Source organism: Temnothorax curvispinosus, unplaced genomic scaffold, assembly GCF_003070985.1.
Source record: "Temnothorax curvispinosus isolate PA1 unplaced genomic scaffold, ASM307098v1 QBEX01001498.1, whole genome shotgun sequence".
In the NCBI taxonomy this organism is placed as follows: Eukaryota; Metazoa; Arthropoda; class Insecta; order Hymenoptera; family Formicidae; genus Temnothorax; species Temnothorax curvispinosus.
The window spans coordinates 734,314-760,508 of NW_020211278.1; the positions used below are offsets into that span (position 1 = coordinate 734,314).

General features: G+C 40.3%; 5 protein-coding genes across 8 annotated transcripts in view; 2 read left to right on the forward strand and 3 right to left on the reverse strand.

Annotated features, from left to right (window-relative positions):
- The window catches only part of LOC112465253, an 8,261-nt gene extending 1,260 nt beyond the window's left edge, over window positions 1-7,001 (reverse strand). Inside the window, exons 1-7 of the mRNA XM_025032731.1 lie at window positions 6,673-7,001; window positions 6,048-6,141; window positions 3,927-5,192; window positions 2,831-3,104; window positions 2,091-2,256; window positions 1,501-1,735; window positions 411-415 (exon numbers count right to left, since the gene is read on the reverse strand). Coding sequence (XP_024888499.1) covers window positions 411-415; window positions 1,501-1,735; window positions 2,091-2,256; window positions 2,831-3,104; window positions 3,927-5,192; window positions 6,048-6,141; window positions 6,673-7,001 — 2,369 coding nt within the window. The remainder of the gene's footprint in view (window positions 1-410; window positions 416-1,500; window positions 1,736-2,090; window positions 2,257-2,830; window positions 3,105-3,926; window positions 5,193-6,047; window positions 6,142-6,672) is intronic.
- A 1,757-nt stretch (window positions 7,002-8,758) lies between these two features.
- Window positions 8,759-9,895, forward strand: LOC112464776 (trafficking protein particle complex subunit 1). Its single transcript, XM_025031963.1, has 3 exons — window positions 8,759-8,983; window positions 9,439-9,648; window positions 9,727-9,895. The coding sequence occupies exons 1-3, from the start codon at window positions 8,885-8,887 to the stop codon at window positions 9,853-9,855; spliced, it is 438 nt and encodes a 145-aa protein (XP_024887731.1). The 5' UTR covers window positions 8,759-8,884; the 3' UTR covers window positions 9,856-9,895.
- Window positions 9,896-11,494: 1,599 nt separating this feature from the next.
- On the reverse strand, window positions 11,495-22,842 carry LOC112464460 (E3 ubiquitin-protein ligase RNF19A-like). 4 transcript variants are annotated; one of them, XM_025031451.1, is made up of 13 exons: window positions 22,639-22,842; window positions 20,089-20,328; window positions 19,857-19,999; window positions 19,556-19,745; window positions 19,120-19,431; window positions 18,906-19,050; window positions 18,686-18,822; window positions 18,469-18,566; window positions 13,684-13,882; window positions 13,339-13,534; window positions 13,098-13,263; window positions 12,570-12,952; window positions 11,495-12,494 (listed from the first exon to the last, which is right to left on the reverse strand). In XM_025031451.1, the coding sequence occupies exons 2-13, from the start codon at window positions 20,249-20,251 to the stop codon at window positions 12,248-12,250; spliced, it is 2,379 nt and encodes a 792-aa protein (XP_024887219.1). In that variant the 5' UTR covers window positions 20,252-20,328; window positions 22,639-22,842; the 3' UTR covers window positions 11,495-12,247. The 4 variants fall into 4 exon arrangements, with proteins under 4 accessions (XP_024887219.1, XP_024887237.1, XP_024887245.1 ...); XM_025031469.1 differs by lacking the exon at window positions 22,639-22,842 and adding an exon at window positions 22,428-22,624; XM_025031477.1 differs by lacking the exon at window positions 22,639-22,842 and adding an exon at window positions 22,329-22,413.
- Window positions 13,889-18,277, forward strand: LOC112464479. The gene is made up of 3 exons (XM_025031487.1): window positions 13,889-15,980; window positions 16,107-16,334; window positions 16,415-18,277. Exons 1-3 carry the CDS (start codon window positions 15,861-15,863, stop codon window positions 17,354-17,356), a joined length of 1,290 nt encoding a protein of 429 aa, XP_024887255.1. The 5' UTR covers window positions 13,889-15,860; the 3' UTR covers window positions 17,357-18,277.
- Window positions 22,843-23,664: 822 nt separating the features above from the next.
- On the reverse strand, window positions 23,665-25,349 carry LOC112464488 (dihydroorotate dehydrogenase (quinone)). Its single transcript, XM_025031500.1, has 2 exons — window positions 24,684-25,349; window positions 23,665-24,604 (listed from the first exon to the last, which is right to left on the reverse strand). The coding sequence occupies exons 1-2, from the start codon at window positions 25,033-25,035 to the stop codon at window positions 23,781-23,783; spliced, it is 1,176 nt and encodes a 391-aa protein (XP_024887268.1). The 5' UTR covers window positions 25,036-25,349; the 3' UTR covers window positions 23,665-23,780.
- Window positions 25,350-26,195: the final 846 nt, after the last annotated feature.

Genomic DNA, 26,195 nt, shown 5'->3' on the forward strand with positions numbered 1-26,195 from the left:
CTATGCAAGTTTGTCTGGATTGATCTTAAGACGTTGTTATCGCCATTTTTCTTATTGCTACTGTTTTCCCACTTTACAGAGACAGAAAATGGCCATTATTTGATATTTAGAGACAAAACAATTTTCTCATTTTACTACGGAGAAGTTAAATCGTTTGTAGTTGGTAAAATGGTACTTTGTGTGCCAGCACGTCTTCGCTATATCCTGAGAATTTCTATGGAACTGGCACAAACACCACAAACAGACTTCGCGCGAATTGTCTTCATAGATAGCTCGCTTAAGGAAAATAATTAGTGATCGTTTAAATAGTTCAATGTAGAGTTGTAATTAAGTAGTTAATGTAAAAATGATTAAGTATTTATGCAGTTACCCGGAACGACCTTTGAGAGATGTTCCGGCTATTTAAATACGACTCCTACCCCCTTTAAGACCATATAGCGAAAAGTATTCTTATCCAGCCCGCGTCTATCATAAACGGTCTGCCTGATTGTTTGATTGCATGACGTGTGTGCGCATATATTCTCACAATGCGATCACGGCCCACGGTGCACAAGACGAAATTAGATGCGAAAAGGCCAGCGCGGAGCGGGTCAGCGACCGTAAGTCGCCGGTGGCTGCAATCTTGGAGCTACGTTAGATCTGACTGACAACGTAGCACAGTGGGTGGATGATATACGCGGGTCTACGTTAGATATCGTTTGCGCAATGACGCGCGATTCCCATTTTTGTGTCGAACTAACCCAGAAAGCCGGAGCTCTCATTACCGAGCTCATTGAGACCGAGTGATCTAGAACGTGATCCCCTTAAATCTAATTGGGAAAGTGAATTTATCACTTACGGAGGTGATAAATATCGCCCGTGATGACTCGCTTTCTTAGCTTCGTGTAAATTCAACGAATGTTCTTTAAAGGAATCCGCTCTTTAAAGGACTCTATTACGACAACTTGTAAATTATATACATGCAAAATTTATTGAAAGCAAATAGATATATAATAAATAATAATTCTGTGATAAAACAACTGGTGGAATGTCGTATTATTTTTGTTTAAATTAACTTTCAGACTAAATTCTATACTAATATACTGGACGATTACATTAAGTGTTGTCAGCGACAATACCACGCACATTCGTGTAAGTTACTGTTGGACGATCGTTTCGCTACACTAATGAAAAACTGTACACGATCCAAACACGTGATCAAAACAGTTGTCGTACATAGGTATATGTACCGAGTCCTTCTTTAAAATTCGATAATTCAATAATATAAAGTTCAATAATATAAATAATATACAGTTATGTTTAAATGAACAAAACAAATAACAAGCAAAAAATTCTAGAATCTACGCAACTAAATTGAAAATTTCAGAAATGACGCGCGTAAAACACATTCACGACATGCATATTCTTCGCGGTATTGTGGAGAACGACTTTATAAATTTTGCTTCTCGAATATTAAATATTAAAATAAAATTAATCGTGTGCTTAAAGATCTCATTCAACTTTTGTAAGCACGAACTGCGTTTCGTACCGTACCGTTTCTTGTAGATCGGAGCGCAACTCGCATAGATAATTTCTTGCGCAGTATCCGTCGTTACGGCTCTTTGAAGATAAAAGAGGGATGCTCACGTTCCAGCATGGTTCGCCAAGGAGACGGGCGCACAAACCGGTCTCCGGACAACATCCACAAGGATCAGGTACCGAGCCCAGCAAGCATTTTCCAGAATTCTCTGGACATCTATATACGTACAATGAACAGTAAAAAATATATTATGATGTCTACCTATATAAACTTAGGGCCATAGGGCTTACTTTTAAGTTTATAGTTATAATTTAAGAAGAAAAATGAGACTTAACTTTCTTAAAATTATTTTAAAAATTATTTCTAAAGAGTACCACTTTCCTTCCTAAATTATAATTCTGTAATATAAATTAAGAAAAAAATATAAATGGATATATACACAGAAAAATTGAAACTTTAGATAAGACATTCTTAATGCTGAATCATTATTTCCTCTGCAAACATCTACAATTCCTCTATATTACGCTACAGTCTTCGATTATATCCAGTTTTTTTCTGCGACCGCGTGTACCTGTAATATCCACACTCAATGCAACCCTCTGGTTGCGCTTTCTCAGTGACACTCTTATTTTCGATAGTTCCTGCGACAGCAGGAGCACCTCGTCGGAATGTTGCACAGAACACCAACACCGTCAAAAACGTGAACGGAAACGCTCTCCGGCACGTCATTTCGCCGACTGACAGAAAGCGCGAGCGTCATTCGCTATGTCACTCCCGGTGTGATGGGGGAGGTTGAAGCGTATATATCGCGTATATTAAAAAAGAAAATGTTCGCAAGGGAATTACCGCTATACATACTTTACGAGATATTTTATTTAATAATCAATTATTTGTATCTTATAGATATAAATCGCCGAAAAAATGTCCTAAAATATGATAAAATAAATCTATATTGTTAAAATTAATATTCTCTCCTAGGCGGTTCGATGCATTCGTTGATATATCATTTATTTATCGTTACACATTGTTTTACATTCGATGTGTATTGCATTGTATCATGAGTTTCGTATTTGGAACAAAGCGTAGCTTACAGGCTATTGACCAAGTTTATATTTCGTGCTAACTTAGATTGCAACTTTCTAGAGTTACGTACAAGTTTTCGCTTACTTATATGTGCGTGGATTTTGGTTCATCAAATTTTTTATTCTGTTTTATTTTGTCACAAGCTCAAGAGAATTTCACATAATTATAATCTCAGATATTTCCAGCAAATTCTCTTGCGTAACAAGTAACGACGGTAAAAGGCTGAACCGGAGGACCAGGTAACGGCTAGAAGAATCAGTAGAGCGAAGGATATTAGTGCCAACGGGCTTGGTACGAGAGTCGAATAGCCGATGCCACCAAGATTAGAAAACACATCGCAGCATGCACTCACGCTCTTCTTTTCATTTGTATGCGCATATGCGCTCAATGTTCCCTCCGACGTGCAGCTGACACCTACTGGATGCACCACACCACGTGTCACATTGGTCCTTTGGTGATAACATAAGGTAGAGTCAACATCAGTCTCTAGCATATTACACAACTAAATTAACAAAACAGATTTCCTGAGTTCTTCAAAATTTTTGAACATATATAGAGATTCATTTTTCTGTGAATCTCAAATGTGTATGTTGTTAAAATTGACATAACTAAAAAGTTCGTAATTTTATAATAATGCCTCCATTTTTTAATGAGCCACATAAGTAAATTTGTTTAAAATAAAAAATATAAAATGTTAAACATTATAAAATTAGATGTACTTGCATAAAATATATTAAAATTTTTGTAAAATATATATTTTTTAAACGAGATCTCTGTAGAGAAAAAGAGAGCTTATTGATCATCAAAATACTAGTTCATCAATTTTTGAAATTGTCTAAATTTATTAAAAATACTTAAACTAATTAATAGCTTTTCTCTGTATTAATTATAGAAATATCTTATAGATAAATATTCTCTCGAAATTTAAATTTACAATTTTCTCGTTTCTATTTATCGTTGATTACTTTAAAATATAACAAACCCGAACGGTAATTTTGATTTACGGGGTGAAACGGGTAAGTTCCTCGCTAGACGACGTAGGTGAGGAAAATTGAACAGTCGCGAGTCGTAGAAGACGGTAGTTTTGAAACGCGTTCAATCGTATTACGCGATTTTCCCAAGGTAAACTACGAGCATCTTCCCTCCCTGTCGTATCTTCCTTCAAGGCTCCACCATTCCTACGTTGTCTGTCGATCCCACGTGTCGGTGTGGTTGCCAGGATGCTTATTGAAACCCCCGCCAACGGTTCAACACGTGCCTGCGGAGCTTCGCGAAGAATAACACGCTACGTCGAAGCAGCGTTTTATTCGTATAAATTCTTTACCCGACTAAATGATTTTATACGACTCGATAATCTTGCCAAAACAAGATTTCCAGACACGTTTCTGCCAGTGGGCGGATGTTCCTCCTGGAATGCATAATAATCGGGCTCCGTACCGCTGTTGGACGAAGCGGGGGTAGGTGAAGTGTACCACGAATCCTTCGAAGATTTTTCGATGGTACATTCTTCAAGAGCCTCCGCTGCATTTTCAAAAGCGGTCTCATCTCTTTCCTCCGACACGTACGAATCGGGATCGACAGACTTCGAAGGATTTGTGGTCTCTGACAAATTAATAAACGTCTTTGACTCTGAATTCTGATGCGTATATCCCTCGTTTAGCGTCAAATTGCGATTTTTATCGGTGTATTTGGATTCAATCTCGGATCCAATACAATCTGCATAACAACAGTCACGATCTTTCTTATTGTGTAACTCTCGTCTCTCATTGCCATTTTGTTTACTACCGATGCTACTCTCCGAGCTCCTTATATCGCCAGTAATCCCACGCCAAGACTGACCTGTACAGGGCGAGGAAGGTCGACCGCCACGCTCGTTGCAGAACGTCAGGTTTCTGCAAGGTGTCGGAGTAACACGACAAGGCGAAGCGGTCGAAACCGGCCGACAAGGTGGGCAGGATGGACACGGCGAGCATAGATCCTTGAGTGGAAGGGGTCGTCGACACTTGGCGGACGTGCATGGACCGCAAGGTGGCGGCGGACACGGCTGACAACGCGGGCAGTAACACTTGGGACTCGGCGGTAATCGAGGGGACGGACAGCAGAGACGCGCGTTAGTACACTTGACCGTCGTTTTTGGGAATCTTCGTTCGCTGGGTGGACAGGCGCATTCCGGGCTGGACGGACAGTCGCAGGAGCATTCGTGAGCAGCGCGCGCGTCCACCTGAATCGGCGGCGGGCAGTTACAGCCGCGCGGCATCGGTTGGCACAGGCAGCAGCGATTCGCATTATTACACTGGCAACAGCTGCGTTTTTTCAGGATAGATTTCCGGGCACAGGGCTGAAGACAGTCGGACGCCCGATGCGGCGAAGTTTGAGGATATCTGCATTGCGAGGGGCAGCAAGACGAAGCGGTCGACGCGCAATCCGCGTTCATGGGAGAGTTATAGCGGGTCGATGGACGGCTACAGTTTGGCGGCGGGCAACCACCGCCCGCTTCCCGTTTCAGAGATTCGGGTGATGGCGATTTATCTGCCGGTGCCACTTCCGATTTGCTTGCCCCGCCCGCTAAACGACGGCTCCCACAGCATTTCTGTCGAAGATAGAGGAATCTGACGACAGTTACAAAGCGAGGCGCGAACTTATCGCGCGAACCGTATAGCTGCCGGAATCGGCGTCTTAAAAATGCTGTCCGTTTGTGAAAATTGCAACTTAACACGACGACGTCTTTTAAATCGCGTCAAGATAAATGTAACGAACACGTAATGGCCGCGCGTATACATTAAAGTTACAGCAGTCAAGTTTAGGTCGCATTTTAAACGTTTAACATTTTAAACGTCCCAATTACTGTGCCATTAAAGTCTGTATACAAATTAGTTTGGCCAACTTTACGAATTTTACCGAATAATTAAGAAACTTTGAAACACTCGCCTACTTCTAACTATACTATACTAATTTACATAAATCGAGTACGCCAACTAACCGCGCTTGAATTAAATCCTTGCGACCTTCCTGTCAAATTTAATTAAAACGTATACAGGATGTCATAAGCATTAACTATGCTATTGCATTGTTTATTCTGCACTGCTTAATCTTGCTACTCAGTCTCAGTTCGTCATGAACATCGACTACGTTTGAATTCAAAAATGGATGATATTTTTAAAAATATTTTATTCAAATATATTTGTTCTGCATTAGATGCTTCGGAAGTTAATTATTAACGTTGAAGTCATTACTAAAATTATTATTAATATTAGAAAGAATATTTTTAAAGCAAGTATTGGGTAAAAATTGAGCAATCTTAAACTAGAATAGCGGGATTAAGTAGATCTTTTGTTTTCTTCGCGCCGACATTTACTTTAATCTCCTCTCGCAGTAAATAGTTGTAAAATTTACTACCTCAAAGAAATCTCAAGCATTTTAAAGCGTATCTCAGCAAGGAATCTACCTTGGTGTGTACCTGACAGTCCGACATAAGTAAAATGGTACCGGAACACGGGGCCGTTGGTGAAAGACACGGTCGGCACGAAGCGACAGTTCTGCTGCGAACAAAATGCAACACGGCACAAAATAAGGAAATCTAATAATTCTTTCAATATCACTGAATATAAAAATATATTCGCTTAGCGTTCATATTCATTCAAAAATTCTTTCCCCGTGAAGAAAAATAAAACAGAGAGAGCAACAGCGACGCTACAAATGGACAGTGCTTTCACGAAAACTGAGATAAGCACTAGCTCCAATTTCCTCCAAGCTGTTCACCCTCAATAAGTTTACCCTAAAACATCGCGGATGTCGCACACGGGCAACATTTTTCTTACGCACACCAAAAAACAGCCAGAAGCAAAAGCCGTTGAATTTTACAACGTGCCTTAATACAGAGTGTTGAAATACCTCCGAACGAGAGTAACCGATATCGTTTTTTTATTCGGAAACGAGAAAAGCGAGCAAGTGTTCTGGGACTGATGTAAAACGTTCATTTTTATCGTCTCGTCACACGCAGGACGATGTCGGTTTCTCGCCCACGTGTCCACCCAAGATACCGATATGCTGGACCATCGTTATTTGCCTACCACGATCGTCTGCAGCCGCGGCACTTGTACGCTTGCTGGCGACCGTAATCGCTCCATTGACGGCGTAGCTCGGCGAAGTTATTCAACCATCGGCAATTCGGTTTAGGTGGCACGTTACTGTTCCAGATTTCCTCCTCGACACACTGACACGGACCAGGACACGCGCCCGTCGCAGCGGTTCCGGTGGGCCGCAGACCACTGCAAGCGACGCAATCCGGGCATCCTACGTTACTTTGGCAATTACACGAAGATATGCGCGTCTCACAACCGCTCTTGCCTGATGCACAACTGTTTCCTGCATCAAAATATTGCTGGCTAAAGCCATCCATTTTCGGGATATATGTATACGAGTTAGGGATTAGGAGATATTCAAGAAAGAGAAAATAAAATTTTCTCAGTGATTTTAGAATCTCTCAGTATTCAAAGTATTTTGTTGTTAAAAAAAGAAATACATTTGCTTAGTTATAAAGTGAATCTCTTTGAAGAATATCTTTTACAAGCAAACTGTACGTTTTCGAACCATGTACATACATTCTCGGGATATATATATAGGGATAAGAAGATATTTAAGGAAGAAAACACACGAAACTCTCTCGGGGATTTTAGAATCAGCGTTCAAAGCACTTTGTTATTACAAAAAGGAATACATTTGTTTAGCTATAAAATAAATCTCTTGGAAAGATATATTTTGAGATATATTAAGCTGCACGGTTTTGAGTAATGTACGATACATTGATTTCTTAACTAATTTTGTATTGTGTTAATGATATTAGCTTTCATGACAACTAAAAATCATAACTTTCATAAAACAATTCAGTAAAATTTGAATAAATTAATGTCACAGAATGACTATTAATGACAGCTATTAACATTCCTCTTTGCTTATACATAGTTAAATTTGTAGTGTTAATTATACTCAATTTGAGTCATTTTTAACCATTTCTATATATTGTCGCCACTGTTTCTACTCAACAATTTAACTAAAACAATGTTAATTTAACTAAACCAATGGAGTTAAAATAATACACTATTTTGTATTAAAGTAATAAATTTCGATGGTAGTTAAAAATAATAAAATGTTATTTAATTCAAAGGTATTGGTGTGAATTTTTTCTTTTAATATTTAACAATAATAAGTAAATAATAAATACCAAGTTTTTTCAATATATATTAATTAAAGATATAATGACATATATAAACTATTGTTATTATTTTAAATTTTTGAAAAACTGAAATCGCTATCATTTTCCTTATGATATTGGCTATTTAATTTGTCTATACTAACCACAGCAACCGGTGCTAGAGCATCGTCTCTTACCATCAATTTCATCACAGAAGGACATATTGATTTTTCTTCGAGATGAAATCTAGTTTCCCGAAAATGAGAACTTCGCGCGGGTATGCCATTTACGATTTGGAATAGGTAATACAATCGACAAGAACATTTGCACCGTTTTGGCTTACATTTTTGAATGGTTTTGAATTCTATCTCGCCGTTTTGGTTTATTAATTTATCGGTGACAAAGTGTGCTTCAACATGTGACTGAAGGTGTGAAGATCAACGAAGATCGATTGCGAGAGATATGAAAATATCCACTTATCATCATCATGTTAACATAATTTCTCTAGTTGCCATAGAAGCATAAAGTGTGAATTATTTCTATAATGTCGAATATAATTTATGAATTATTTATATATGACAGATTAAAAGACTTCTTTTTCATCTACTTTTTCATCTACTTTTATATAAAATTATATTATGAAAAATGCAACTAGATATATATTATGTAAAAATTGAGTAAAAGATTATATATATAATCCATATGGATTTGCATGTAAATCTTACATAAAACAAAGATTTCTCGCAAAGCACATACACAAGTACAAGATAGATAGCGTCAATAATGTATTAATTAAAAATTATTTAAAATTAAAATATATTTTTCTTTTTTGTTTCGTTGCGTCTGTAGTAACGTTATCTACATTATTACAACAAGATAAGTGCATAACCCAGTATTATCGACGATTTTTGTGCACAGAGTTCGGTCACTTCGGCACTAGATGACGAATGTGCAAGGAGTCACACAGCTGGGCAGTGTCGTCGTCGAAACGTCAAAACAACGATTGCAAATTGCAAGGTGGAACGACTGCTGGCAGCGTGGCAGCTGGCAGAATCGACGATACGAAACGAAAAGGAGAGAACGTGCCAGCGATGACAATTCATAACTTGTACATCTTTTCGAAAACCGGCACGTTGCTGTATTATGCCGAGTGGAACAGATTAAACAAGTCGGGGATAACAAAGGAAGAGGTAAACATGCAAGTTTGTGTGTGTGTCGATTAAAGAAACTAATCCGGTGTGTCAACAATGTTATGACACCCGCAGGGATGACTGAGCCGCACAGTCATATGGGCTTAGCAAACCCACGGACCCCGAGCTTAATGCACTGCGGACAGTCACTATACATACGCTTTTGTGAGGATAGCACAATGAATGGTTGAGGAAAAGTCAATATAGGAGTAGATATACAATTAAGAAATATATCTGTGTACTTTGTTAAGTTGGACAGGCTTAAGAAAGTCAAAAGCTTAAAGAAAAAAAAATCTTGTTATGACAGATAGCGACTTATATTTATTGCCATTGTATTAAAATTTTCTGAAAAGTAAACCGATTGTGAAAGAGCAAGATGTGTATAAATGTAAAAGATAATATATGTCGATTAGATATTACTAAAAACAATTACCAGAAATGTATTTACAATTTAGGAAGCGAAACTAATGTATGGGATGCTGTTTTCCATAAAATCATTTGTAAGTAAAATCTCACCGTTGGATCCCAAGGAGGGGTTTCTGTATTACAAGACGAGCAAATATACGCTTCACTACTTCGAAACGCCATCGGGTCTTAAGTTTGTCTTGAATACTGATAATGCAAGTCAGAATGCCAGAGAATTGCTGCAGCAATTGTACAGAGAAGTAAGATCACGTATCTGTTTCACCTGATAAAAACGCAGGTTTAGGTACATCTACGTAATCGCATATTTTTCATTTTAGGTCTACTTGGAATATGTAGTAAAGAATCCACTCTGCCAATTAAATGAACCTATACAAAGTGAATTATTCAAAATAAAGGTAGATGAACTGTTCAAAAAATCGCCTCTATTTCTAAGTCGATCGTTGTAGGTAATAATAAAGATATAAAATTGTTATATATAAAAACGAGTTGAATTTTTTTTAACAATGAATCAGATAATACCACATATCACCTAACGTATTCACTCTAAGTTTCAAAAGTTTATGTTGCTACGTCAAAAAAATATCAATTAGGACAATGGTATACATAAAGCTATGCGTTAAATTTCAATATTAAGTTATGATGATGCTCAATGAATTGTAAATTTTGAACGCAATCTTGTCTCAGTTTTCTTGCAGCAGTTTATTTTACTTTCCAGAGAAATATATACACTTGTTACAATGACGTGTAAAACGATATAACAGTGCTTATTTAAAAGATATTTCTGTGCTGTACAATATTAATGACAGGCAAGTACAGGCAAATTAAATTAATACAGATTTATATATTATTTGTAGATGCCAATACTCTAAATATACTAAGTAATAATCCTAATTAATATTTACGGTTTTTGTATGATAAAGTATGTAGTGCAATAGGCATTCGGAGAGTCACAGATATTTCAGCATCTTAAGCAATATTATCATTATTATATATGTCATCATCACATGTTTTAATAATTTCAATTAAAAAAAAAAAAAAAAAAAACTGTTGGACGATAAAAATATATAGCAAAATACTATGACACATAGTTAGTAAATATTGTATAATGTATATTATATATTTGCAGAAAAAATAGCATTTCTCGAAACTGTAATTATTCACAGTCCAATATGAAATCATGATCATTTTTGTGCATATTAATACAAAATTTTTATAAAAACATAAACATAGATAGAAATCCATATTTATCTTGTTATAAGAATTGATTATAATATATTAGTAAGATAATTAATGAAGATACTTATTTAAAATATAATATTACTTTGTATTAATTTTGTAGAAAAAAGTCAATACAAATTTTTAGAAATTGAAAGTAATTTTTTAGGAATATAAGGACTTAATTATTTTATTTTTTGAATCAATGATCAACATAATGTTTTATAAAAGTATATTTTTGCTACCTCTTCTATATATTAAATGTATCAATGATTTCGAATATGTACGTCTGTGTAAATTTCGTTTAAATATAACTGGTACTGTTTGCGTATGTATAAGAAGATGCGGCAGTTTGTTATAGTTCAAAATTCGGTTTTTTCTAGGTATGCGTATACAAAATAATTTTTTTTTGTAAAACTATCGACTAATATATATTTTATTATTTTTTGTTTTATAAGAGAGTAAAACTTAGAAAGTAATCAATACTTTTGAACAAAATTCTTTTTACAAAATTAATATGCATGCATATTTGAATTTGTTGTACAATTACAGATAAAAAGTTACAAAGGAAATTAATTGATATAAAGCAAAGTATAAAGTCTTTTTTAATTATTTAATCAAACATCGGTATCAATAGTCAATTGACTCCTATGATCTGACAAATGCAAAAATAATATATAAACCACAATTACTATTTTGATAAATTAATCCAATAAGTTTACGGGATAGTTTCTAAAACTTATAATAGGCTCTACATACATACATATCTATAATATACAACATATACATACTTTATATAAATATATATATATATATTTATAAGTATATATATATATTTTTTTTTATTTACATATTTGTATTTCTATATATATATATATGTATATGTATGTACGTATTGCATACTATATCTTCCATATATGAAACTGCAATCTTTTCCATTTCAGTATAATATAATGTAAGAAATAGTATATTATTTGAAATAAAACTACTTGTCGTATTACATATATTTTCAAACAGCAAGGAAAAACATATTTTTGAAGAATATTCATATTTAAATATTCTTAATCGATTACATTAAACGAGAACGCGTAATACTTAAAGACGTAATGAGCAGTATTTGACTTATAAAATGCAGCGACAATCCACGACGTTAACTTTCATTTTTATAATTCTTTTTCTTAGCTTGTATTGTCCACCTGTTCGTTACAAACCGGATGTCAAAAGCTGGAGAATAATCTAGATATAAGTAATATTTTCTGTTATAATAACGATCATATTCATTCATAAAATATTGGCGCAAAAAGAAAATTTTATAACGAATTGGAGGCCAGTACGTGTACATGTGTGTGTGTGTGTATGTATACATTCACAAGTTTCTAATAATCACAGCGCAAATGCACATCAGTAAAACTCCTTTACCACATTTTTATCTCTTCCTGTGACATTTGAACTATACTGCGTGTTGCGTGTATGGGTATGTACAACCTTCGCGTTCATACTTACGGATTATAATTATGTAGTTTAATACATATATACACACTCAAGAATATGTATATACGCACATCGTAACGTTTTGAGAGACACATGCATATCATGACGTCCATAGACTCAGTCTTAATTTTCTTAGCATTGCAAGCTCTCGTCCGTACTAGTAGGGCTCTGACTCTCGTCGTGTGAAAGCGAGAAAATCCGATTACCAGAAGTGTGCGACACAGTCGGTATCGGTTCTTCTATAACAGACAATCGTTTCTCGCGATCCGTAGATATCGCTGAAGTGTGAAAAAATACGTTTCTCAAAGTGGCTACGTTGACGCGTTCCCGCGAAGTGTCGTCCACAGGACTCTCGGCATTCAATTCACCGTTTGAACTCCTAAACAAACATATTATCGCAATAATTTCGCAGCTTTCCTTTTTGTAACTTAACACTTAGGTGTGCAATTCGTACTTAGATATCTTTTGAACCTCCATTTCAATCTCTGAATCCTTGTTTCGCTTCCGCCCTCCTGCTGAGCGATTATTTACCGCGCAGCCTTCCAATTTGCCACCCACAACTCTCTCTTGATCTGCTTCGATTACGCTGACGTGATCGTCGAATCGTACCCGTTCCGAACCGCCGTCCTCCCCGCACATAGTCCAACTACTGGAATCGCTGCATTGACGGTCAAATGTGAGCTTACGACGGATACGTTTTGCTAAACCAGGTGCCACCTCTTCTAGCGAGCTCAGGGAGGTAGCTTGTCCAGCAGAGTCCATGTGACCACCGTTAGCAGAGCTAGCTGCCTGTTCTCCTTCTGTGCTTCTACCACCACTGATTGAACTGCCATCCATCTATATAAATATGTAAAAGACGATGATAAAAATAATGATATTTAGAAGTTATCCTGTATATTTTTTCAATAAAATATTTTAATATTACTCAGTAATTGAAAAAATAAAAAAAAAGTCCTATTTAATATTTAGCAGGAGTAAATACCTTAAAGTTAAGAACGGAACCTGCCAAGGCTCTCGTAGAGGCCGCGCCATCGTCCAAAGCGATAGAAGCATTTACGGATTTTTCAGAAAGGCTAGTAGCCGCGGAAGCCGTTTCGCTACATAAACTGAAACGTTGTGTAGACGTAACGTCAGCCTGGACTTCCAACCTGTGCACGCACGTAATCGGATATATCGGTGAAAAACACATTATCCGGTTTAGCGAACGAGAAACGAGTTAATACCTTTGACCTCCGGGAAGCACGCTGGAGGCTATACTCCCCGCGAGGCTGGTGCCAGCGAGGGCCACGTTGCTGGCGCTTTCGCGATCATTTTCCCGGCCCAATTTCTCCAACTGACTGCCGCTACCCAGTGAAAGGGAGGCCTCCCCTATCGACGGATTGCCACCGCGGTGACTCGCGACGTCTATTGATGCCGCGTCTGTAACGTGACGGTTTTGTAATGGGGGTTTTGATCGCGATAGTCCGACCTCGATACAGGGGTATGAATAGCTGCGGCACACACGTGGGTAAGATTGATTTAATCGAGCGGAACGTGTGTGTTCGTGGCGCAAATGCGCTCGTATTTACCTCCACCGTTGCGAACGCCCAATGCTCCCATCAGCTCGTTCTCGTCGTCGAATTCAAATCGTACCCCGGTGCCGCTCGTGGAGACGCCACAGCCTCCGCTTCGGCAGAGAGATACCGGGACCACGCCGTAGACGTAGAACAGCAAAATGGGTACGCCGATACCTACAGCTAATCCTGCCAGCACTGGCGAGACTAAGACCTGTGGAAGCCATAATGATAAATTAATAAAGGTCTTTCTTAAATAAAAAAAAAACTTATATCCCTCATAACGCGTCGCTTGTCAGGACAACAAAGTGTCCTGAGATAACGCTGCTGCATGGAGATAATGTTGCTGGCGTCTTTAAGGCTACCCCTCGCTTTAAATAATGCATGCCCGTTAACACCTGTTAAGTAATATAAATAGGAGCAGTCTCACAATCAGATACACATCGAAGGTCACGACGTAGTTATACGAAGTTATAAGAAACTCCGATAATGAAAGTTTAATGCTCAGCGTCGCTCGGCACAGCCGAGTAAATCATGTTCCCGATAAGTGAAGATAATTGATTTAAATCAATGATTTCCGTTGATATTTCTTGTGTTTCACCTATATCTCAAAGCGATAGCCAATCTTATCTTATCCAGAAGTAACAAGGGAATATCTAACAAGAGAACCTCGCAAACATAAAAATTCTAACTTTGATGAAATTTTACACACATGTAAAGAGAGGGGGTGGGGGGTAAGTAGACGAAGTTAGACCTTTTAATTGTAGTCTAAGGGAACCCATTTCTCATATAGAGCTTTTTTCTTTACTAGATATATCTATCTCAAAAAGTATTCAAAATATCAGAAAAGTTTCATAGCAAAAACTTCTTTATTTAACCACATTAATAATTTTTTAATGCACCGAATGTTAGGCCTGTTCTTTTCAACTGAACTTCTTTGTACAGTTCATCTTTTCCCTTTTTCTCTCCAACGTGAAAAGAAAAGGAGGAAAGATGAACCGTGCAAGAAGTTCAGCTAAAAAAAAACAGGCCTAGTCTTCTATATTACTAACAAGTTGTAAGTTAAGCATTTCTGTGAAGTCAGGATTTTGCATTTTTATTACACGTTCATCAGCGTGCTACATTTTCATGCGTGCGGAACGATCTCGCTTATTTCTCTTGTCCTATGATCCTGAAGGAAAACAGAACAGCTACCAGCTCGCACAGTCATTGATGTAGCAAGGACGACGGCGAATCGGAGGTGCGTTAGCGCGCTCCGATTTTCAGATTTCCTGCGAGAGACGGAGTCGCGAAACGGAGTCGGCGAAGTCGGCCAAAGACAGGAGAAACCTGAGCGCGTGTACGAGCGCATGTGGCACGTGTACATAGCTCTTTCTTTAGTATGCGTGCCCCCTTCCGCTCGTCTTACGAGCAAGCCACGGTGCCCGTGGCCCCCCTCGAGTCTCGCGACCCGAATCTGACATCTCTGGTGGGGAGGGGATCCGGCAGGAGCTGAAGGAAGAATATTGATCGAGGGTAGGCATGCGCCCGAGCCGCGTTATCTTCCTCGTCCCACCCAGCGTCGGCAGCGGAGCACCAAGCCCAAGGTAGGCGACAATGGAACATGCGTCGCGTTGGTCAGTACTCTGAGGTCCACGTCGCCGTGGCGATTAAGGATAACGCGCGCTCGGTGCGCCTAGGTCGAGGAAGAAGATTCTGGTCGATCGGTCGGTGCTCCAAGCTCCAAGGGCGTGTCGATTAAAAAGTCAGTCGTTCCCTCCACCCACACTGGGGCATCGAACTATGGCCCGCTCCGAATCGGCGCAGAATCTGCAGCAGCGGCGGCGGACGTAGCCGGGAAGAGGCAGCGGCACGTAACGAGGAGGGCTCATTCAGCGACGGTGATTTCACGGTGGCGAGCACACACGGACGCCCGCCGTTAATATATCAACGCGTGTTACGCGTGTGCGTGCGTGCACATTACGCGTGTGTACGTGCGGTAATTAAGACACGTAATACCGTCCGCCGCGGTAACGGTGGGGCGCATCGTCATTCGGCGGAGCACATGCCTCGTTAACGCCGTCCGAGGCCAGGCAGTTGCGCGCCGAGCGAGAGGATCACCGGGAGAGCATCGCCGAGCCGCGTCGGCGGGATATCGGCGAAGAGAGATAGGAGAAAGCTGAGAGCTGCTGAGGAACGAGCCAGAAGGAGTCATGAGCGACCTGGACGACGAGACCGATACTTCCTGCGGGGAGGAGCAAATTGTCTCGGATTGGGAGGTCCGGAAGGAGTGGCTCGAAAGCATTCTGTCCAAACACTACAACGGGAGAGCGGTTAGTCATGTAGACGAGTGAAATAAATATTTATGTCGATGCCCGGCGTCGGGGCATCGTCCTAAATACGTACTAATTGATTACGCGTTAACTTCTGATTCGTGCACTGAATGGATTTTTATTTAGGTCGAAGTCGTGGAGTTTAACGTAAATCCCGGATACGCGACGAGCGAGAGTGTGCTGAGCGCTATCACCAGCGTTACGGTACACTATTTAGCAGCAGTTACGTCGAGTAAGCCGAGGGATAAGTGCAAAAGGACTCTTATCGTAAAGCAACTCCCCAAGGATCCGTTTAGCCGCTTTTTCGTTACGGAGGGCCAATTCGATCTCCGAGAGATTAAGTTTTACACACAGGTAAGGCGACAGGTAATCGAATCAGATTTGAGATCTCTCCCTGTTTGACGAATTCTTAATGCTGTGCATTTGTACGTCAGGTAATGCCGGATTTGAAGGAATTCAATAAAAGACAGCTAGCGACGTCGCACGAAAGAATTATCCTACCGGTTCCGGCTTGCTATCATGCTCATTACAGCCCTGCAGGCGGAACTGACGACAGCCCAGTACCGCCCGAATCGATGCTAGTATTGGAAGACCTGAGCGACGACGGTTTCCAGAGCGTTAAGTTCTCGGAAGGATTAACACTAAACGAAGCGATGGCAGCGTTAGACGCCATCGCCCGCATACACGCCCATTCCCTGTCGATGAAGGTCGTAGACGGGCAATCTCTTTCCGAGCGTTATCCGTTTCTGTTCCAAACGGCAAAAGCAACGGATTCGTACCAGCAATTGGTGGAGCGCGGTTTACCACAGCTGGCGCACTTCCTGGAGAGTAGACCAGGATTGGAGGCGGTCCTCGAGACTCTACTAGTTCTACGACCTCGCACTAAAGACATCATTTCGGCTCTCCTCGCTCCGGAGGGCCCGCTGGCGTTGATAACTCACACCGACTTCTGGAGCAATAATTTGCTTTTCCGCGAGGATCATAGCGAAACCACGTGCTACATTCTCGACTGGCAAATGGTCACTTACAGTCGGCCAACGAACGATGTTGCATTGTTATTGGTGAGTTCAGTGCCCACCGAGTTACGGCGCAAGCACACTAAAACGCTTTTGAACAAGTATTGGGACAGGCTGAACTGGACGTGCTCGAGTCTTGGCCTAGACATTCCCAAGGATTTAGGTTACACCAGAAATGATCTCGACAAGGACTACAGGAAGTCCCAACTGCTGGCGCTTTTGCTTTGCATCGGATCGGTGGACGTCGCACTCGGTGATCCCCTCACGGAGCAACGACTGATCGACGTCCTCGAAGATCTATATAACGATGGCGTACTGACGGACGAAGCCGTCGTCGCGACGAACGAAGCCGAGTCTTAATCACCGCTGCCACGGTTAGCATATACACCAAAGAATTAATATTTCTGTCAGGGCTGTGACTCTAAACGAAGAGTTTCACATGAAGCAATAGATAGCCCGTTTGTAGTTTAAAGACACAATCTTTGTGTTCCCAATCCAAAGGAGGCTTAAGTCAGTAATAACATGCCGACACCGAAGAAGATAACTGTAAAGAAGCACGATTCACGTCGGAAGAATACGGATGGTGGACGTTAAAAACTTGCGCTATTCGTCTCTTTGCGACGAGATACTAAGATGAGCGGGACAAAATGGATCGAGATCGATATACTTAGACACAATAGATGTCTCAGTTATATATTAATGTAAGCTTTGAGAACCTATCGGCCATTACTCCTTAAAAGTTACAATATTTTAATGACTATTCACGCAAGACTCGCTTGCAACTTGATGAAAGTCTCAAAAAGTAAGATAAAAGCAGAAGCAAATTGTTTAGGAGAAGCTGCGTAATAAAAGTATTGATTTACAAACGTAGGTTTCTCCAATGTGTGGTTTTATCAATTCGGTTTTCTGCTCAGATACAAATTGCTAATGGACGTCTTTAATGCGCTGTGCCAAGTCGTTAAAGTCGTTAAAGATTTAGGCAAGTAGTTGTGATACAATTATTAAGACGGAATCAACTAGATCCATGATTAACGATATAGGACATGTATCAAAGTTATAGAGTATTTTCGAGATATACATGAAACATAAAACAATTACGTTCCATTTGCCTGAATACGTCCCGTGATAAACTTCTTCCGATAATTATTCCAGCGAGCGCGCTGTTTTGTTAACGCTATATACAATTATTGTACTATCCATTTTCTCTGTATAAACTATATGGATAAAATATACTTCGATGTTATCACGAATAGTAAACAAAGTTCCTGCCATTGATACAGACACACGTTTCTATATTCTTTTTCTTTCAGTTCGTAAACAGAATTTACACGATCACTCGTCCACTTTCCTCGTGGAACGAGAAATATTAACGAAACATTTAGAATAAATAACACTTAATCGAGAAAATTTAGATGCAACCATTTAGATGCAACTGATAAAATAATATTTAAAAAAATATTTAATAAACTTACTGATGCAGTGACTCCTCCTGCGATAAAGGCATTTCTCTTGTGCTTATTGGCCTTCTCGTATCTCGTATACAATTTTTGTCCTACCCACACAGGTATACCTGGAACACAAAATATACAGTGCTTATAGTAACACATTTTCTTTTTTTTCCAGTGCAGTTTCAATGTTACATCTTTCTATATTGTCGCAATATGATTAATTTAATATATTACAACACACCTATAATCATAGCTGGAAATGCTATACCAGCGACGAGACCAATTCCAATTGGTGCTCCCACCAAAGTTCCAAGTTGCCAAAGAATCTTTTTCTTTCTGGACCACGGTTTTTTACCCCAAAAAGTGCAGCCAGAAGGACTATAAATAAAATGAAAAAATGTTTAAGTATATTCATTTAGATAGTGGATTCATAACTTTATTCAAAATATAATTGGATATACCTGAGATAATGAAGATCACTGATCTCTTTCATACAAAGCCAACAAAATTCAGCGCCGCAAACTGCACAAGTCATGTGATTGCAACTTCCATCGTCCATTTTGACGATCAAAACTTGGCATCTGGGACACGGTTTTATGTCGTCTCCTAAACATATCACGGATTATAAATATAATTTAATGTTAGTTACATAAATGTTAATTCGTTAACACTTACTGTGTTGAGAATCAGTTTGACTGAAACTTAGAGAGGAACTGCGCTCGTAATATTGAGATCGTTGTGCTCTCGCAGCATCACACGTTTGATTAGGATGCCACCGTGCTTTACAATGATAGCAAAAGTACGAATCGCAACCTGGTCGCTCGCAACGTAATTTTGGACATGAGGCGCAACCACTAGCGATTACAGCAAAACTGCAATCCGGAGCGGGACACCATCTTGCATCAGGCTCTACGGCAAGCACTCTTCGAACCATAAAATCTTCGTACTTCTCTAGCTGCGTTTGATCATTCAGAATCATCCGAATATCTATATGTGCAAAAATGTAACACAGAAGACGATGAGAGATAGCAACTCGTAAATCTTATGATAATAAGCAAGATATATGATGTTAGAAGAACGTAATTACTTTATATACTTATAATGTACTCACCATTTGGATGTAGTGGTTCTGAACACTCAGGGCAAGCGATATTAACTCTGGATTCAGAGATTTCTACTTTCAGATATTGTTGAAAACAATCGTAGCAACTGCGATGATGGCAAGACTGTATAGTAGGAAAAAATTCTACTGGCAGTTCGGCCAAACATAATGGACATTCCATTAATCCATTCTCATTACTCTGAAATAACAAACGTAAACAAGATTTAACAATGATAGCTTATCGATAAGAAAATCCGTGGCTTTTGCTCAGTTTCTTTTCAATGTAAGTGTTATCTCGCCTTATTAATACCTTTCCTGCAGAAGAAAGCACGGAGCCTTTGCTGGAAGCACGCTGTAGATCTATGTTGTGAAATTGGAAATGGCTCGAACCGTTGCTTACTCTGGCCTCTCCTTTCTCAACATCCGTCGCTCTGCCGCTTGCTTGATCTTTAGCTGTAAAAATATTTTCTATTTTAGAAAATTATGCTCGCTTTCAAGTATTACACACAACATCGCATCTTAATAGAAAATGTAGAAGTTACCTTTTGTATTCCTATTACTTGCACTAGGCGTTCTTGCTATGCGACGACCAATAAGCGGACTGGAATACAATAATCTTCGCAGGGAAAATCGGGGAAACATTCTCCGAGGACGAGGTGGTGCACCGTTGCAGCCACCCACGCCATTTTCGCTTTCCTTAAACATTCTGAGAAAAGTATTGAGAAACGTTGTGCGTTGCTAAAGAGTCATATTTGGCCTCGTAATGTTCAGAATGACACGTTCTGCAATCAAAGCGAATAATTGCAATTAATCAGGATATCTTAAAATCTTCACATAAAAAGGGAATTGCCAATTTTTAGGATACCTTAAAATCTTAATTAATGTGCGAGTTATTAATAAAAACTTTATGCAAGCGTTTACATTAACTTGTAAAAGAACATGATACTTTTGATCAAATTATTGCATGCGGATTAAATTTATACAGAGTTCCCGATGAACGTGCACATCTGTTCAAACAGAACTTTATTGAGATATTATACCGATTAACATGTTGTTGCGCTTTTTATGTGTATTATATAAATACAGTGACGTAAGCGACGCGCGGAATATCGAACCTATCAATCATATAGCGTGAATAGAACCGACAAACTTGGAATTGCGCGCGTGACCGCGGCAATAATAGATCTCGCTTATTCATTGTCTCTTATTCAAGTGATTCACTGCTGAGATAATTGAGAACCTGAAGAATATCACGTCTCCATCGAGAGACTCCATCGCAGACAGATTCACGCTCAGGCCGCGTTATACTTATATAGGTGCGCGTATATCAAAGCGTTACAAAAATAAAACCGACGTATTCGAGTACAATAAACCGAGCGTATGAATAAATCGTCCAAATTATCGCTCCTCAAAGCTGCCTTTGCCGAGACGAAAATTTCGAAGGATAACACATTCGTAATATTCTCAAAATAAATCACATACTCAACACGAAAGTATGCACGGTCGGAAATGTTTTTGAAAATTGTTCCGAAAACCATACGTATATACACTCAACGAAAGCGCCGTCACACCTTCGAAAGAATGACCGAGTCTTTTTTTACATTTTTACTCCCGCTGCGATACTGAACGATATGTCACGTGCGCTCGGTCATGCGCCTATTTTTAAATTTTCGAGTTTCTGTAAAAAACGACTCGCCGCTTTCTCCGGGAAAGGATTTCGACCGCAAGCCGAATCGCACGATGGTCATCGGCGATTTCACCGTGTGTCTATGGGACGCATAAATTATCGGCGTGTCGCAACACTTAAAAGTCATGCAATATGCACGAAATTTCGACACGCTCGATTTGCGCGAAAGGCGAGATCCGTGTTTCTCTTTCTCTCTCGATCGCGCTCTGCACGAGGTATGTACGCATATTTTGCGAGATTGTATCAACCCGTTATCTTTTAAACCCCGGCCCTGTTGATACAAAATGTATTGTCGTGCGCTAAGCACGAATTGTTTTCCGTGTACCGTCTTACGTTACACGATTGAATGACGCTTGGCAGCAGAGAATCGAACGGCTGCTGAAGCAAGGTCTGCTTGAGAATATTGTTGAAAAGCAAGACTCTACTATATATTCATTTGTTACGTGCACTTATAATTTGATTTATCAAAATCTTTTCTAAACTCTAACATTGAACAAACAAAATTGAGCACTTAATTAGGATGAAACACAAAAGTGATATAAAATAAATATTAATTATGTAAATAAAATTAACATCAGATATAGATAAGATCTCACGAAAAGGGAAAGTTGTCTCCAACGACGACGATGACGTCATCCTTACATTTTCCTATTACACGAGTCGAGTCGACACGGATCACAAAAATTAAGCCAGTTTTATACATTAAGCCATATTTCTATATCAAAATCGTGTTCGAGACAAATCCCGGCTGGATCAATAAAATCAAAGGCTGATTCGGAGAAACTCTCGGCGATTTGTTTGGCAATCAAAATTAACAGCCGCACACAGCCGTCGGGTCGAAATTAGGCACGACGCAGCAGCTCGCGTCTTCGTCGTCGACGATTTGAACGTGGTGGCATTGTCCATCGCGGGATCACGGCGACGAGAGACGGACGTCTCGGGACTACCTCGCGGACGTCGGGACGTCGGGCGATCGCCACGTACTGGGTATGTACGTCGCGCGTATACGTGCGTCGTGCGAACGTGCGTGAGTGCGTGCGCGCGGCGGACGGACGCGGCGAGGAGAGAAAAATGACCAGGGCCCAGGAGTCGCACCTTCGACTTCGACGCGGTTCTGTTTACCCGCGGGACGCACGTCACGCTCGTCGAAACGTGCGTCAACGAGCGCCACGGGGGGCGACGGACGATACGCACTTGTGTTCCTCTTTTCCTTTTCCCACCGATGCTCGAGATAAGGCGCGGCCGAGGAAAACTTTTCGTGTCTTATCACGGGGTCGCGAACGCGCCTCGTGCGCCGATGACGGGGCACTCCGCTGGCACTCCGCGGATGCGACGGTGCCGAGAGACGATCGCGGAATCTTCCCCCGCGAGGCGGGCGAACGTCGCCGAGAGGGGAAAAACGTACCTCCGTGGCCGTGGAACGTAGGCCGGTCGTTCGTCGGGATAGGCACGGGTTTGTCGCGTGCCACCGAGTCGTGCGAGACTGGCCGAATATCCGCGCAATTTGTTGGTTAAGGATGTTTCACTTTGACACAACAGCTGACTGCTCCGATTACGACGGTATTGCGGGAGGAGTCCGCGAGGTGGATCGTAGATCCGCGGACTCGGCAAGCGCGCCAGTGGCGTCGCCGCCGTCGCCCGACGGCGATGGTCGGGCGGGTTACGCGCGAGCGACCCGCGAGAATTTAACTGCTGAGGTAACGCGAAATAATTAAGTGTATAATAGAGCGTTTAAATAAGCAACGGATATCGTGTGCCATTGAATGACTATAATTAGGCGTAATTAGGTGTAATTGGTATAACGAATCCCACTCGATGAAAAAGACGATTTTTGTAATAACGATGAAACGATCGCGTATAAAAATTATAGTTAAATTGCATCAGTAAACCGGTCTAATGTAATTTGCATTGATAATTTGCATCTTGTTTTCTTCACAAGTAAAAAATTATTATCGTCATAATTACCGGATGAGATTGTGTATCTTAGTTCGCACAATTTGCAATTACGTGCGTGGCAAATAAAATGTATAGTTTTGTTTTGGTCGGAAAATAAACACGTGGAACTGGTATCGAGAGCTGACGTAACAACTGGTCGCATTTAATTAACATTTATGCGACTGTATATGCACAATTTTCGCTTTATATAAACATTGATATGACGACAGATTTGCAAATTCGCGCTGTATCATACCTGCGTGCATTTTTAGAATTACGTAAGGTTCTGTGAAATGCATTTGCAGGAAATATCGCTATCTGCGATATTCTAATTTTTCGACTTACGTCATATGAATTGATAATAATACCTAATATATGATAATAAGCTGGAAATAAAATGGAAATAAGTATACATATAAGCAGACGGTATACATAATGAATCAATACCGATTTAACACAAACATAGTGAAAACTCTTATTCAATTATAACAATATAAATGGATTAACAAAATGTTATTTTGTTATTTATATACAGTAGGTTTTATATAAATTGCATTGAATATTTATATAATGCGTATTGTTTGTGGGCTACACGCATTAAGATTGAAATGTCTATTTATTCTTAGCATCCTTGCCTATTGCATCAGTCACAGAAGAAAAACCATTAGTTTCAAGTATTTCACACAATTCCCTCTTGATCTTGCCCACTATTGGTGGCCCGTTGTATATGTACGAGGTATAAAGCTGCACCAGCGAAGCACCAGCTCTTATTTTGACATAAACATCCGCTCCAGTGAAAATACCGCCTACGCCAATAATTGGAATGCTGCCACGCGTTCGTCTATACATGTCGGCTATCATAGCTGTGGAAATATCTGTAAGAGGTGCACCGCTGAGGCCTCCGGTCTCTTCCTTGTTCGGATTAGTCAAGTTCGGTCGCGTAATCGTGGTGTTGCACAAGATCAAACCGTCGACCCTAGATTTCTTATTTAAAACCACATCAGCCACATCTTGCCGCTCGGAATCCGACAAATCTGGAGCCAATTTCAGAAGCAGCGGCTGTTTGCTACCCACCGATTCCCTTGCTGCGTTTATCCTGGTCAGTAACTCCTCCAGATTCTTCTTGCTTTGCAAGGTTCTTAAACCCGGAGTATTAGGACTAGATACATTAATTACAAGGTAATCCGCCACATCCATGAATCTTTTTACGCCATCAATGTAATCCTGAGTCGCGTCTACCGTCTCTTTGTTCTTTCCTAAATTCACTCCAAGAATGCCGTTGAAATCTTTGCCCTCCTTCAATCTCTTAAGGCGTTCCCACACGACGTCGTGGCCGTCGCTGTTAAATCCATATCTATTTACAACTGCATTATCCTCCGGCAATCTAAAGACTCTGGGCTTTGGGTTGCCAGGTTGAGGCTTAGGCGTAACGGAACCTGCAAGAAAGCGATATAGGAATAATTATCTTGTTATACATTTGAAAAATCCTGTTTACACTCTTGCAATAGATTTTACCTATCTCTACAAAACTGAAACCAATCTTGTGCAGTCCTTCTACCACCTCTCCTTGTTTATCGAATCCCGCAGCCATGCCAATCGGATTTTTGAACTCCATGCCCAGCACGGTCGTCCGGAGCAAGCTGGGATCCTCTGTCCTCTGCTTCGGCACGAGACCATATTTCAGAGCTTTCACCGCGAGTTTGTGGGCGGTTTCCGGATCTATCAGTTGCACCAGAGGTACAGCGACGTCACTGTAAAATCTTTCGTTGCCCTGATAGAGAGATATACCGCCAAACAGAGCGACTGCGCTACTCGTCACAGTTAACAACGATTTGAGCTTTGCCTTGTTGCTTAATCGCCGAGCCATTCCAATTGCGATGCTTATTCGAATTTATATGAGTTAATCCGAGCTATCGACATACGTGCAAATTGAAACTTCAACCTCGTCGAGAACAAAAACGGAGCTCACGTGCTCGGAACAGATAGGTTAGGTTAAATAACAGTTACATATTATATCTATATTTATAGATCGCAATTGCGCATCAATATATACGCATAATTCCGTAAATGTAATCGTAGCCATTTTTAAATAATTAACAGATCACTACCGAAATATTTCGGATACAGATGAAAACAAATGTGTGAATGCCGCGAATTGCACGACCAAACGCCAAGATCTCGGCTGTCGGTACTCGGTTTCTCTGAACTCTTTGGTTCCTCCTTGACATCGTTCTCCACGGTTGTCGACGTCGGCGCTGCCAGGCGCTGCCACCTCCGGGGAATCGCGTTCCTGTTGGCTATCGTCGACGACGACGACGCCGCCGCCGCCATCGTTGCACGTCACTGACGTCATCTCGACGCCCGACGGTCGGCGGCGACGCGGCGCTGCCGCCGCGCTCGGCTCGGCGTCGACGGCGTCGTTCTTGTCGCCGCTGACTGACCTCGTAGCAGTCGTAGCATTCCTCCTTTTTGACACAATCCTGCTGCTGCAGTTGATGTTCCATTTTCGGACTGTCGCTGGCCTGCAATTAGGTTTTAATAAAATAAAATTAGGTTTTATTAAATGAATAAAAGAAATCAATTTTTCGCTGGGCGTTCGTATCTCTCATCTTTTTTGTGCGACATATCGTACGTGTTTTGTTGTTGTCATTTGCGCGAGCGTCGAACAGCACGAGCGTCGTCATATTATTATTTTTTGAAACGACTATTACGCGGTAGTTTGCTGTAATTAATTTATCCATGCGACTGAAGATCGTTAAAGGCCGGTTCTACAATCAGTCGTATGTCAGAGTCGGATATCGTAACGTAGCCGATGATCCAATGAGAGAAATTCATTTTCGAAAAAGAAATTTTCTCATTGGACCATCGGCTGCGTTCCGAAATCCGACTCCGACGTACGACTGTAGAACCGGCTTAATTGATCGAATCGATAGCTATGTGTTTCTTGAAACAATTTTTCTATTGACTTAATTGTTTAAAGGAATTGAAGTGATATAAGGAATGGAAAAAATGATGATAATAGCAAAT

Excerpts from the sequence above, each read along its gene's own strand:
- LOC112464488 (XM_025031500.1), bottom strand. The coding sequence starts at position 25,035 with ATGGCTCGGCGATTAAGCAACAAGGCAAAGCTCAAATCGTTGTTAACT. Across the intron at positions 24,605-24,683 it reads TTTCAGTTTTGTAGAGATAG|GTTCCGTTACGCCTAAGCCT; the intron begins GTAAAATCTATT and ends GCTTTCTTGCAG.
- LOC112464776 (XM_025031963.1), top strand. The coding sequence starts at position 8,885 with ATGACAATTCATAACTTGTACATCTTTTCGAAAACCGGCACGTTGCTG. Across the intron at positions 8,984-9,438 it reads CGGGGATAACAAAGGAAGAG|GAAGCGAAACTAATGTATGG; the intron begins GTAAACATGCAA and ends TTTACAATTTAG. Across the intron at positions 9,649-9,726 it reads TGCAGCAATTGTACAGAGAA|GTCTACTTGGAATATGTAGT; the intron begins GTAAGATCACGT and ends TTTTCATTTTAG.
- LOC112464460 (XM_025031451.1), bottom strand. The coding sequence starts at position 20,251 with ATGTTTAAGGAAAGCGAAAATGGCGTGGGTGGCTGCAACGGTGCACCA. Across the intron at positions 13,883-18,468 it reads CAGGAGGAGTCACTGCATCA|GTCTTAGTCTCGCCAGTGCT; the intron begins GTAAGTTTATTA and ends TGGCTTCCACAG. Across the intron at positions 12,953-13,097 it reads GTTCCGTTCTTAACTTTAAG|ATGGATGGCAGTTCAATCAG; the intron begins GTATTTACTCCT and ends ATATTTATATAG.
- LOC112464479 (XM_025031487.1), top strand. The coding sequence starts at position 15,861 with ATGAGCGACCTGGACGACGAGACCGATACTTCCTGCGGGGAGGAGCAA. Across the intron at positions 15,981-16,106 it reads AACACTACAACGGGAGAGCG|GTCGAAGTCGTGGAGTTTAA; the intron begins GTTAGTCATGTA and ends ATTTTTATTTAG. Across the intron at positions 16,335-16,414 it reads AGATTAAGTTTTACACACAG|GTAATGCCGGATTTGAAGGA; the intron begins GTAAGGCGACAG and ends TTTGTACGTCAG.